This window comes from Aquarana catesbeiana, linkage group LG03, assembly GCF_042186555.1.
Source record: "Aquarana catesbeiana isolate 2022-GZ linkage group LG03, ASM4218655v1, whole genome shotgun sequence".
NCBI classification, from domain to species: Eukaryota; Metazoa; Chordata; class Amphibia; order Anura; family Ranidae; genus Aquarana; species Aquarana catesbeiana.
Window position 1 is genome coordinate 227,218,785 of NC_133326.1, and position 13,892 is coordinate 227,232,676.

Below are 13,892 nucleotides of genomic sequence, written 5' to 3' on the forward strand. Positions count from 1 at the left end.
GTTGTCAAGCCACCCTAGGATCAAGTTGATGTATTTTGGGTCAAATGGCTGAAGATGTTAAGAATGCTAATGGGAAAACAAAGTACATTCCACACACTATACCTTTTTTTTAGCAGATGGGGTCTCAACTGTGTCAAGCCAATGGTTTCCAGCATAACCACAATGTAAAGGTAGTTAAGAAAAATCCCCCATTCTCGGTTGACATTTATGTCAAGAGGAATTTTGAATGTAGGATATTACATTTTAACTTTCTTTTTTTTTTCTGCTTCCAGCTTGAGGCAGAGAAAAATCAACTGCAGAACCTGGAACAAGAGCACAAGAAACTGTTGGCTCGTCTCGAAGAAGAACGTACCAAAAATAAACACGTGGTCCTGATTCTAGTGAAAGAATGTAAACTTTTGTCTAGTAAAATAGTAGAAGAAGCTCAAAGGCTTGAAGATGCAATTTCAAAGTTAGAGTTGGAAAAAAAGAAGGGTGCTGAACTAGAAGAAGCACTGGCTGCTGAAAAACAGATCCGTTCACAAATAGAAGCACAGATGGAGGCTCAAATTGAAAAACAACTTTCAGAATTTGACACTGAAAGAGAGCATCTCCGTGCCAAGCTCTCTCGGGAAGAAGCACACACCAAAGAACTACAGGATGAGATTGACAGAATGAAGAAAATTATTGAACAACTGAAGTTGTCAAGAGAAGAAGAAAGTAAAGCAAATATACCACTTCTGCGGAAGAGCAAAGATAAGCATCCTTTACCTGGAAGTTCTGGATCACGATCAGTTTCTTGCCAGGCAAATACATTAGGAGTAGATAGTGACTCTGAAAATAACAAGAAGCCTCCTTTGACTATACCAGCCAAACCATCCATAGTCAACCATGTCATAGGAGGTGGCACAAAGTTAAATGTTTGCACAAATTCTGCATTTGCAAAGTCAGTGGTAGATAGACAGACCGCTCATAATGATGGTTTTCCTACGAATTATAGCAGGACAGAAGAGAACGGCTGCACTTCAGAAATAACAAGCAGTTCCTCTTTATACCCAAACATTCCATTTTGTACCTCCCCAGCTTCACCAAGTTACTTGTCTAAGTCTATGCAGAGCTTACATTCACCTTGTTCAAATACTACTTTAAATTCAGGTGTTAGTCCTCGCATCCAGGCTGCAAAGTTTAAGTTTCAGGCAAATGCCAATGAGCATGACCAAAATGGAAACACAACTCAGAATCCTCAAACAAGAGATATGTCTCCCAGCAGTCGTGAGAATATGGTTGCAAAACAAATGGCTAGAAATACTGTGACTCAAGTTCTTTCTAGGTTTACAAGTCCTCAGACTGGTGCACAAATAAGACCTGGGTTTTCCCACCCAATTGAAACAGGCACATATCCACCCGTAGCTGGACGTGGTGGTCATTCATCTTTAGCATTAAAATCCACTTCGGTTTCAAGAGTTGATAGAGGAAACCCCCCACCTATACCTCCAAAAAAGCCTGGACTTTCACAGACTCCACCTGCACCACATCCTCCTTTAAAAACACCACCAAACATTGGGGGGAAAATTGAACATAAGCCCATAACATCTGCTCCTTCCACTTCAGCACATGGGTTCAGGGTATTAAATGAGGAAACTGTGTCTAAGTCTTCTTCGCCTCAGCTGCCACCAAAACCATCTATAGATATACCTGTGGCATCTGCAGGCTGTGTCATACCAGCCATAGGCACATCACAGGTGGGTGCTTGGCCTTCCCAGTCCCCTGGATGGAAAGAACCTGCATGTTCAGAAAGTTCCCCTGTCATTCCCACAACCATTGCCTGTACCTCCTCCATACACCCTGTTAGTGCCTCATCCTGTAGACCATGTGATTCAGACAGCCTCCTGGTAACAGCATCAGGTAATGGGATATATATCGGTGCTTATGTTTTCTCTGCCAAATGTTACCCTTTTTATGACTTCTGCCTTAACTGTCATTCCTCAAAACAGTCTTTCCATAGCTCATTATATTCTCCTTTCATACATGGGGTATGAGAATCTGTCTTAACATGGCATTTGGTGCAACATGCAAGGAAATCTGACATTAAGAGGCTGCATTTATCTTTCAAATGTTATGTGCATTTGAAAAAGGATCCTATAAACATTAACATTTCTTTAAAATTAAAAAAATATATATATTATAGAGCAGACTGGCATTGTCGCTGCATATGCTACATTTTTTCTCTTTCACTCATAGAGTTAGAAAAGATATGTTAAACTTAGTTTATCAATATCTTTAGTGTTAATGTGGTTTTATATGACAAATGTTGAGTCCCACATTATTTAAAACCAAAGGGCAGTTACATTTAGTGAAAAATACAAAAAACAAATTGTCATTGTTCTCACTGTTCTAAAGTGGTAAATTATGTTTGGTTGCAATGGAAATAGCTTGAGCCAGCTTGAGCTAAGTAGCCAGTGTGCCCCCTCAAACATTTTTACCTGATGCATCTTTCTGTTCTCGTGTACTGGGTCATGGATTATACAAACTGACTGCTGAATTCTTCATAAACGTGTCCATTCTTTTTCTGTAAGTTAATGCACATAACTGCTCTTTGCCCTAATTTGAGAGTAAAGCAAGTCTAAAGTTCATGGGTAATGTGTCACAAGGTTAATGCTTGGCATATCACTTTGTAGTCATTAAAGGCTAGGAAGATATGACATTTTTTCCCCAATATTTTGCACTGAAATGCAAGAAGCTAAAAATGCATAATTACATTCACAGAAATGTTTGTAACTGCAATGGGACAAGATGATCCGTGGTGAGGGAGAAGGGTCAGTAAGGTTTTCTTTGTGTGGTTCCCTATTAATATATTTAGGTAGAATCATTAAGATAAAGTTACTGTATGTATAGATAAAGACATTGTGCCAGAGTGCTCTAAACAAATAAGTTGTCCAAACTGTTATTGTTCTCAGAATGGTACTAGTATTGGCAATGGATTGAATTTTAAAATAAATCTTCTGACCCCCCTCTGTTTTATTTTGGCCAGTTGTGGTGCTGACACTCTTGCTTCAATACTTTGAGTTTCTGAACTGGAACATGTTTGCAGATCAAGATAGTTAGTATAAAAAGAATAGTCGGTCAACATGTAAGGCAGCCACCATTTTCCAAAAAATGTCTCCATGTTTCTTTCAAAATAGATTTAATGTATGGCTGTGGTATTCTGGATCCTTTTTAGTAAGCCTGCCATGAAAAACATGGAATTTGCCATTGCTGGGAACAGTCTTGCTCTGCTTTCTCTCTCTCTTTGAAAATGCTAGTTGCCTTGCTATTTGATACTTGTTCTTTATCTGAAATATTTTTGTATATTAGTCATTGGCCCCGAACTGTGCAGATCAGGGCTTCTGACTTTACACTCATTTTAAGATTTGTATACTTTTTCCAGGTCAGTGACTTAGGAATTATTGAAGCCCATACAAGGTTCTCAACAATCATGGATATTTATCTCTGCACCCTCTACTATAATGTTTTTTTTAATAAATATTGAAGAAGAGTTGCAGCACTATGGGCAACTCAAGCATGTTACCCTCTGTTAAACACTAAGCAGATCCAGCTAGCTTTTTGACAGATCACCAGTGAGCACATGCCCTGCAGATACTTATCGCACTGTGGCCTCCTAATTCCTATATAATTTTAAAATACGAACTGGAAAAGTAAGCATTTAGGTGGCTAAAAATACATATCAAGCCCTGAATGTATACATCCTAAATATGAAAACTGAGAACATTTGTTGTCAGTCATAAAATCACAAACTGGTGGAAAGCCAGATAGGGCAAGTCCGTGAAGGTAAGGCATGTGATAGGCAACTAGTGCATTCATCCACCGACTAACACATTTAATTTCTGCATAAGCAAACAGCAAAATAAATTGTTCTTTTAGATCAACATAATGCCATAATACTGTTTACTTTTGGCACTGGGGGCTGTGAGGTCACAAACATTAAGCTTGTAGGCAAGGCACTTTAAAAGAAAGCTAGAGGGGGCCATAATATTAAGCTGCACGTGGTTATCAGACATGATGAAAAATATGGTTTTTAGCCTACCATCTGTCTGGTTTTATCCAGTTATTTTACAACTGAATAAACACCAAGCATAGTAGAAGTGTGGATTTTAGGGGATGCTGCAGAATCCCAACTAAGTTAGCGTAATAAAGATGGCTACATTTAGTAGCCCCTGAGCTGGGGCAGCTCAGATGACAAGGTGTGGTGTGCCCTCAAGTGTCCAACTTAAGATGGTTTCATTCAGTTGTATGCTTTATCCCACTGATATGTAATAGCAGACTCGGTTAAAGTGTGAATGAGCTGCTGAATAATTTCTAAGCTACATTTAAGATTTGTGTTTGGACTAAAGCTGCCTTTTCTTCTTATTCCTAGATTTGCCATTTTCCATCAAACAGTCTTGGCTTACTGTGCTCTGCACTTGTTCATGCAGTTTTGAAAAAAGCAGAACATTCTGCCAATTAGGAGGCCAAGCTTCACATAAAAATTCACAAGCGTTTGCCTTGATAGAAGTTAGGTCAGTAACTGCAACCACTTTCATTATGTAATGATGCCAAAACCGGCTTGATCTGCGACTCTCTGGAGCCTTTTGTCATAGTTCCTAGTATTTATTTTTTGTTTGCTTAGGAGTATGTGTTATCGCGCTGCTTAAATTTCTGACTACTAGGATTTTTACATGATCTAAGCTTAAGTGCTTTACAGAACCACTAAACCCAAAATACAAATAGCCTTATTGGATTTTAATATGTTTGTGTATGTATGCGTGTGTGTATACAGTGTGTGTTTCTGTTCATAGTTGTACTGGTTTGTATATACCATATTTTCTCTTTCAATATTTAGGATATGCTTCCTCTTTAGTATTGCAGCACAGTGGTTTTGCTTTATCTGCTTCTGACTTTTTTAGAATTCTTTTAGAAGTCTTTTAGGATTCCAATACTGATTAAAAATCATACAATATCTCTGACTAGGAACATTATGATATCCCTTCTTCACTTTACAGAAAATAGAGAATCTATAAATTTGTAAATAAAACACTCCAATAGGACAATGGAAATGGCAAGAATCCAAAATATTAAGTCAAGTTATAGAAACATTTATTTCAGATAATTTTTACAGTAATGTTGAATAGGTACTTACGAAAAAAGATTGTGATTAGACCGAGTAAACTCCTAAAATGGCTTGGGAGTGTAATGTTATGATTATTTATATACTAGTATTATTTTATATATACACATTTTTACAGTATGTAAATGACTCAGAAACTGATCACAAGGGTTTTCTCTCCTAAATGGTAGATGAATTGTGGTCAATAGTCACCTTTTTGGACACTAGAAAAATATTGTTTCTGCCTTTTAGCCTAAGGGCATGATTAGAAACTAGAAAATGATTAGTTCCTTAATCATCTGCTTCAAATTTGCTCTTTTTACTCATTGCTTATTGCTATAAATTGAGCCCTATTCATTGCAAGTGTGGATTTCCCATTTGTTTTAATTTAAATTCACATCTCTGTAATGTTTGCCAATTTTTGAAGTTTTGAATGTTACCGCCACTGTGCCCAATACTCTTGATATCAGCCACTCAATGAGGGAAAATTATTAGTCTTATTATTGCTTACTATGGAAGAATCTGTCATACTTGCCCTGTGTGTCTATGTAATCTCTGTGTATATTCTTCTTACTTTGGATGTTTTGCACATAGAGATGTTAAATATTAAGCATAAAAATTTAATTTACATATGCCCCCTGTTGCCACCACCAGGACAGTTTTGTAATTTCTCCGAATGTGTAAGGTAAAAGACTTCCAAATCCCAGCAATTGTGTGCAAATGTATCTAAAATTCCCTACATTTATTACGCTCCAAAGTATAAATTTTCTTCACGTGCTATTGTAAAAAGGCCTGGCATTACATAGCATTGCCTTCCCAGTGGATGTATTCAGAGGGGCAAGGGTGAAAACTGATGCAGCTTCTTTACATTTTACATTTTTAATATACTTATTGCTGGAAGTGCTCATTCCAGTTAGTAACTAGGGCTAAACAGTCCATTTAGATGCTTCAATAAACAATCTCTTCATATCTAACTATAGCATGTACTTAGCCACACTGAAGATGGTGATATGTGATGTGTGAATGTTGGTATATATTAACATACTGAAGCACATTTCACTTGGTCTCCGATAACATACATGGTCTCATGGCTGGCTATAGGGAAAGACAAAACCATGCAGGAGCTAGGGAGATATTTTTAGAAGCTAACAGGCAAATATGTTCATTGCTGTTTATGCAAAAGGATGAACAAAGCTTACCATGAAAAAGCAAAGCTCTTGTTGATTTTTAAAGAATGTTTTAGATGATCATGGAGAATCTAAAGCTACCCAGACCTTCCCTTTTGACATCTGCATGTTGTCCCTTGTCAAGCTTGAGATAAAATAATCTTAGTTACACAAGGAAGAAGGGTACCTAATTTGTTTGTGAGGTTGTGAGACAGACATTTACTTTGCATCAAGGTGTTTATGGCCAAATAAAGCCCTACTCTTTGCTTTGCTCTGATGTTTGAACCTTGTTTTCCCCTCAGCATGATTTCATGTTGCATATAACTGGAATATCATATACTATCTAAGCCCTAACTTGGTATGAGAAATTGTGGTAACAGAGGACTGGACTTTGTGTACATCTGTGTAGAAAATGGAAATATAGACCTTTGCTTAAAGTCTAAGTAAACCCTCTTATAGTTTTCAGCCAAGGAAGCCACTATCTTGGCCTCTGTTTAATCTCCAACTGCCATGATGCTGTATGTGTGATCAGTTAAGACACCAGCCTTTGGAAGGTTTGACAGTTTGGTTGAGAGCACAACCAATGTGACAGTTACATTTCCGGCATGTGCCAGGAATGTAACTGCTTTTTGAAACTGTTAAATTGATGGGTTTACTTCCGCTTTAAATCAATCCAATACCGAAAGAAGTATGTAGGTTGTTATTGCTGATCTTTGCTTATGATAATGCTAGCTGATCATCTGTCAGACAGATCCAATAGCTTCAGTACTTTCTGATAATATGATAATGCTAGTTGATTATGCTGTCAGACTGATCTAAAAGCTTCAGTACTTCAGAGTCATTTCCCCAAAACAAGCATGCAGATCAGGAGTTCTGACTTGCCACTTCATTGGCTTGTGATTCTTACTTCATATTCTAGTATTAAAGCAGGTGACAGCCAGGTAACTAGATTATTCAAAAGTAGGGTCAGAAATTAGAGCTCCCAAACTTCTTTGCAATGTTCAAAGGAGAATGTTAGTGAGTATTCAATTGCAACCACTCAGATTTGTAGAGAGCAATTACATGAAGTATGAGCCAATCAAATTTTAGTTTGAGTTGATTATTGCACTGATTTAACCACTTAAGCCCTGGACCATTTGGCTGCCCAAAGACCAGAGCACTTTTTGCGTTTCGGCACTGCGTTGCTTTAACTGACAATTGCGCAGTCGTGCGACGTGGCTCCCAAACAAAATTGACGTCCTTTTTTCCCACAAATAGAGCTTTCTTTTGGTGGTATTTGATCACCTCTGCGGTTTTTATTTTTGCTCTATAAACAAAAAAATAGGGACAATTTTGAAAAAAAACGCATTATTTTTTACTTTTTGCTATAATAAATATCCCCAAAAAATATATACATTTTTTTTTTCCTCAGTTTAGGCTGATACGTATTCTTCTACATATTTTTGGTAAAAAAAAATGCAATAAGCGTTTATTGATTGGTTTATGCAAAAGTTATAGTGTCTACAAAATAGGGGATAGTTTTATGACAGTTTTATTGATAATTTTTTTTTTTACTAGTAATGATGGCGATCAGTTATTTTTAATTGTGACTGCGACATTATGGCGGACACGTTGGACAATTTTGGCGTGATTTTGGGACCATTCACATTTATACAGCGATCAGTGCGATTAAAAATGCACTGATTACTGTGTAAATGTGACTGGCAGTGGGGTTAACCACTAGGTGGTGCTGTAGGGGTTAAGTGTGTCCTAGGGAGTGATTCTAACTGTGGGGGGGAGGGGCTGTGTGTGATACGTCACTGATCACCGCTCCCGATTACAGGGAGCTATGATCAGTGACAGTGTCATTAGGCAGAACGGGGAGATGCTTGTTTACATCAAGTCCGCAGGACCAGTGATCACGGTCACGGAGCTCTCGGCAGGCGCACCCGCAAGCCGCCTCTTAAAGGGCAACGTACAGGTACGTTAATCTGCCTTTACGTGCCCTTCTGCCGCAGTATATATGCTTGAGGCGTTCGGGAAGCAGTTAAAGAGTACCTAAGCCCAAAAACAAAAGTGTAATATATTGCAGCTTAACAGTCTATGGTGAGCTGGCTACATTATATATTTTTTTTTCTAGGTATTTTTTCCCCTTTATTTTCACATGATAGTCCTGTAAAAAAAAACTAAAAACTTCTGGTTCTGTCCCCTCACGTTTGTGCCCTATTTCTCCATTGTATCTATGAGCACAGCCATGGTGGTCACACAGGCTGGACATCAAAAATGTCTGCCTTTGTTCATCTCCATTACATGATGGATTGATGGGACTGGTTGTTCACATAATAAAGATAAGGTTCTTTGTGCTTTCTTGTAAGCTCACAGGAAGTGGCAAAGATACCATGTTTCTGGCAAGATTTTTTTTTTTTTATTACAGGAACTTACTGTATATTTGTTTTTGGGTTTAGATACACTTCAGATAAACCTGTTGTACAAATATAGAACGTATGTTCGCGTTCATGTGTACATGTGTCAGAGCTTAAATGTTGCCACTTTAAAAAAAAAGTTGTATTTTAGGTTTAGTGGTTGTTTGGATTAATAAAATTTGCAAGCAGTTTACACATTTTTTTTCTACTCATTAATTTTTATTTCAGTTGAATTGCAGCAGCTCCAAAAACAGACATTCAGTCATTTGACTATATTTTGCTTTACAGATGATCCATTTTTCGTTTTTTATTTCAAGCATGATGCATTTCAGTTATTGGTTAATTTAAGCTCATAGATTTTCATACCCCATGACATTTTTTCATATTAAACTGCAATTATTTTCTTCAAATTGTAAAACCACTGTCTTTGCCTCCTTTAAAATGCAATAATTTATCTTCTGACTGTGATTTGGCTTGGAAGTAGGGTCAAAAGATTGAGGTATTGATTTTGGCTCTCAAATTAACCATCTCCACATTCTGAAGCTGATGCCAGAAGCTGTTCTTCTGCCCCGTTCCATTTTCCATTGCTGCATGCTTTTCCGGCTTATGCAAATGCTTCACCGATAGTTTTTTTTGTATTTAAAAATCTTTCTTTTGCTTCTAATAATTCACAACTGTCTTGTATGATAAATTATACTCGTGTAACGCGGACACACTTTCTTTACTGGTAAGCTTTTTAGCTGTGCTTTTTTGGCTAATTGTTTTTTTTAAATATGTTACATTTGATTTGATTATGCATTGTTTTATTTTATTTGTGAGCAATCAGCAATCAGATATAGAAGCTGCTTTATGGTATGGAATAATGCACATTGTAATGAATTCTAATTACCTTTTGTTTTACAAAGATAAAGTCATTTTAAAGATAGTAATTTCATCTTATCTAAAGGCTAAACTTTATATATATATATATATATATATATATATATATATATATATATATATGTGTATATACATATATATATATATATATATATATATATATGTATATATATATATATATATATATATATATATATATATATATATATATATATTTTTTTTTTTTTTATTTATTTGAATAGAGAAAGGAAAGGGTAGAATCCCTGCAATGTTTGTATTGTGATTTGTGTCTCTGCTAGAGAGAGCCAATCCCTCTATTTGTCCTGATCCTGATGGTTCTTGACACTGGGACTGGATGTGATGGAAAATCTAAGAGCAATTAGACATGTGCGGTTTGTTTCATTCTGAATTAAAATTCGGACAAATTTTCGTTATTAGAATTAGAATAGTTCTGATTTTAAACAAATCCGAAATAATGAAATTGGAATTTGGACGAAATTCAAATTCGAATAGTTTTCAAATTCAAATATGAAAGATTTCGAATTCGAATAGTTTTCCAATTTCCAAAGAGATATAAATAGAATAGAAAAAAAAATTCTATTCCTTTATTTTCTATTCTATTTTATTCTTTTTGGAAATTGGAAAAATATTTGAATTTGAAAACTTTTCAAATTCCAAAACTATTCGAAAACGTTTCAAATCGATTCGAAAACAAATAAACAAAGCGAAACCCGGAAACGAATGGAATGAATTTTACTAAATAAATTTATGTAAATAACGAAATGAAACAAAACAAATTTTTTCGTTCTGCACATGTCTAAAAGCAAAAGAGGGGAAATCTAACAGTGGAGACGCTTGTGCTGATGGCAGCTGATGGGTTTCCCTCACAATGGAGAGTTTTATGCCCCGTACACACAATCGGACTTTCCAACAACAAAACCGTGGATTTTTGTTCAAAGGATGTTGGGTCAAACTTGTCTTGCATACACACGGTCACACAAATTTTGGCCAACAATTCCGAACATGGGAACGTGGTGACGCAGAAGACGTAGGACGAGCCGAGAAAAAGTAAGTTCAATAGCCAGTGCGGCTCCTTCTGCTTGATTCCGAACATGCATGAACTTTTGTGCATCGGACTTGTGTACACACGATCGGAAATTCCGACAACAACGTCTTGTTGGTGGAAAATTTGAGAACCTGCTAGCCAACATTTGTTGGCGGAAAGTCCGCCAACAAATGTTCGATGGAGCATACACACGGTCGGACTTTCAGCCAACAAGCTCACATCCAACATTTGTTGTCGGAAAATCTGATCGTGTGTACGGGGCATTACTCTCCCTTGCTTTTGTGTCTACAGGACATGAAATCTCCACAATGGGACACAAATGACAAAAAAGTAATGGGAGTTTTAACTATCCCTTTTCTATCCAAAGTGCTAAAAAATATTTGTGGCCTTAGATATATGTTCAAGGGAAACTGCCATAAAGGATGTTTTCTATCAAAACAGATTTTGCCCTATATCTCTGAAGGCTATCATTGGGCAGGAAGTGGTGCCAACTCTGTGGCAGAACGCATGCCTAAAGCATCACACAGGATGTCATGGCCTGCTCTGGAATTAGTGCTTAAAGCTGATCTCCGTGTTTTAGGTTGAATATATTTGTTTTAATTATTAATTGCAGCATGTAGGAAAATAGTTGTGTGTACAGAATAAAAAAAAGGGGGAAAGGGGGGATGAAAGTGAGGCATAACCTTCCTCGGAAACATACAAAATCGAGACAATAAGTAGGGCCCTTCAGAGGCCTTAGGTTACAATAAGCCACAACATACATAGATTGAACATATTATCATCAATAAGAATTGGAGAGTAAAGGAAAGGAGATATGTAAAGGAGTATTAGAAGAGAGAAAGGAAAGAAGAGTTACATGATTGGGGGGACACAATGCTAACCACAGGCAAAAAGGTAATACAATCTTTCTGACGGGATGAGGTCCTAGTGAACAATAAGAGACATAGGTGAGAGGGAAGGCGGAGGTATTGGTGAAGTATCCTGATTCAGTTACAAGGAAAGTCTACCTCGTTTTTTATCTGAAGTCGAGTAGTGAACTGATCTCCATGTTTTAATCAAGGTAAACTTGTTGGTTTGGACCAGCTTGGCTTGACAGAGTGGTGGGCAGATGACCTCACTATCTCAAACTCAGCCGTTCAGAGGAAGCTTTGTATTTATCCGCAGAATACAGATCTCTCTGTGAATGGCTGAGCAGTGTTTAGTCCAGCTCAATTTTGTTTTTGGGAGCAGGACAGGAAGTTCCTGGTACATAGAGCTGTACGCTGTGTTTAGCTGAGGCTAAATTCAGTATATACAGTGGGCACATATAGCAATGAAGGTAATAGTTTGTTTGGACCAGCTTGGTCCAAACAAACTATTTACCCTTCACTAAGACATAGGAGATCAGCTTTAAACCATCCTGACCGGTTCACTTTAAGTGCAATTTAGCAATTTGTATAATCTGCATGTAAAACCTTAGTAACTAATTCACCAAGCTCACATTATTTCCTCTCATGGTTACTGAATCATACATTTTTTCTCTTGCAGTCTTTTGGCACTTTTAGAGTTCACAAATTGTTTGGCAGCTTGTTCACTAAAATTTCCAGAATCCACAATTATTCTCCTAAGGCGGTTGCTAAAAATAACTGAATGGGCTAAATTTACTAACTGATTAAAACAAATTGCATTCAGTAGTACAATCAATTAACCACCTTCTGGTTTTGTAGTTTATTTGCTCAGTATCTGCCATGCAGTGTGCAAAGTGTGGCTGACATTGTCCAGTTGAAAATCAGTATCCCCAGCTCTGAACAACCAAAAATGTGTGCGTTTGTATGTAGTTTACTGCATGACACAGTTTATCTCCTGTGCCCTTGATATTAGTTGTCTTCACTGCATGGCGGTCATACTCAGCCACCTCAAATAATAGTATTTCTATGAAACCTTTAAGGGGCAATCCAGACAATGCACACAATAACATTCAATGGCCTTGAGTTAAAGCTGAACGTCAAACAAATATAAAAGGCACATATTCATGCAGCTCTGTAAATAGATAGATAGATTGATATAGATATAGATAAAACATTAAACTGTTGTAAATACATTCATTTTACATGGCATCGGTCCCTGTACAGCAGAGCCCAGAATAGGAGGGGGAAAAACAGCACAAGGAGCTAATTCTGCGGTGCTCGTGTACAGGGCCGGTGTTACCACTAGGCAAACTAGGCAGCCGCCTAGGGTGAACTGCCGCCTAGGGCACAGCCATGGCCACTAGTCTGATGATGTTCCCCACCAGGGACGCCATCAGAAGAAGCGGCTGTCAAAGAAAGCCTCCATGAAGTTCTCCAACAGGCCTGCCTCCCTCAGGTCCTGATTGGTGGCTCTCACAGAGATCACATGAGTCCTGCTGGCTCGTTCTTAGTCACGGAAGCCTGGTAGTTCAGTTTTTAAGCTGGAACTGGGGGGCTGCTCTTCACGCTCCTCCTCAGCCCCCTAAGGCCCCCTGGGCCCCTTTGCTCCATCCTTACCTGCACCACAAGGCTCCGGCAGGCTCCATCCCCATCATCACTGGAAAATCGGGTACAGCGGGGTATCTGGACCGATGCAGCGGGCTAGTAAGTGCACGTGACCTGACTAATAATTCCAGCACCGATATTGGCTACGGATCCTGAGCCCCAGCACAATGCCTGACCGGCCAGACCTGGCTCTTCCTCTGCCACTTAGAAGTAGCAGTCCACTCTATGTCTGTCCCGGACTGCCCGACTGCCACTCACAGACAGTCCTGCTCTGCAGAAGGAGCTCCCTGCTCTCTGTTCGCTCCACATCCCCACTCATTGGAAGACCCCCCTAGCCGTACGTCCACTCTGCTTCTCTGTACACCTTCACTGTTCTGCTAGGACCAACACCCCCGACCAGCAGGACCCCCAATACACTCAGCCTATCCATATAATACACTAGCCCATCCATTTATCCACCTAGCCCATCCTTATACTACCCTAGCTCATCCATATACTAGCCTAGCCCATCTGTATACTAGCACTAGCACTATACTAGGGTAAAAATACAAATTCCTAGGCAGGTAAAACCTATTAATAACAGATATCTAAAGTATTTATCTGTCTTCCTGGAGTTCAGCTTTAGATCCAAACTAGTAATGTTCACTTTGTGTTTGTGTTGCTGGGGCATTACCCTTAGTGCATATGCTCTAAATTCCTTAAGTAAATTTAGCCCAAAGTGTAATCAAGTTTAAGTTTATTCACGTTACAATTTAGTCACCTAAC

General features: G+C 38.2%; 1 protein-coding gene across 1 annotated transcript in view; it reads left to right on the forward strand.

Annotated features, from left to right (window-relative positions):
* CTTNBP2 (cortactin binding protein 2) overlaps positions 1-13,892 on the forward strand; it is a 151,555-nt gene that overhangs the window by 80,839 nt on the left and 56,824 nt on the right. The window contains exon 4 of the mRNA XM_073619827.1: positions 273-1,884. Within this exon, the coding sequence (XP_073475928.1) occupies positions 273-1,884 (1,612 nt within the window). The remainder of the gene's footprint in view (positions 1-272; positions 1,885-13,892) is intronic.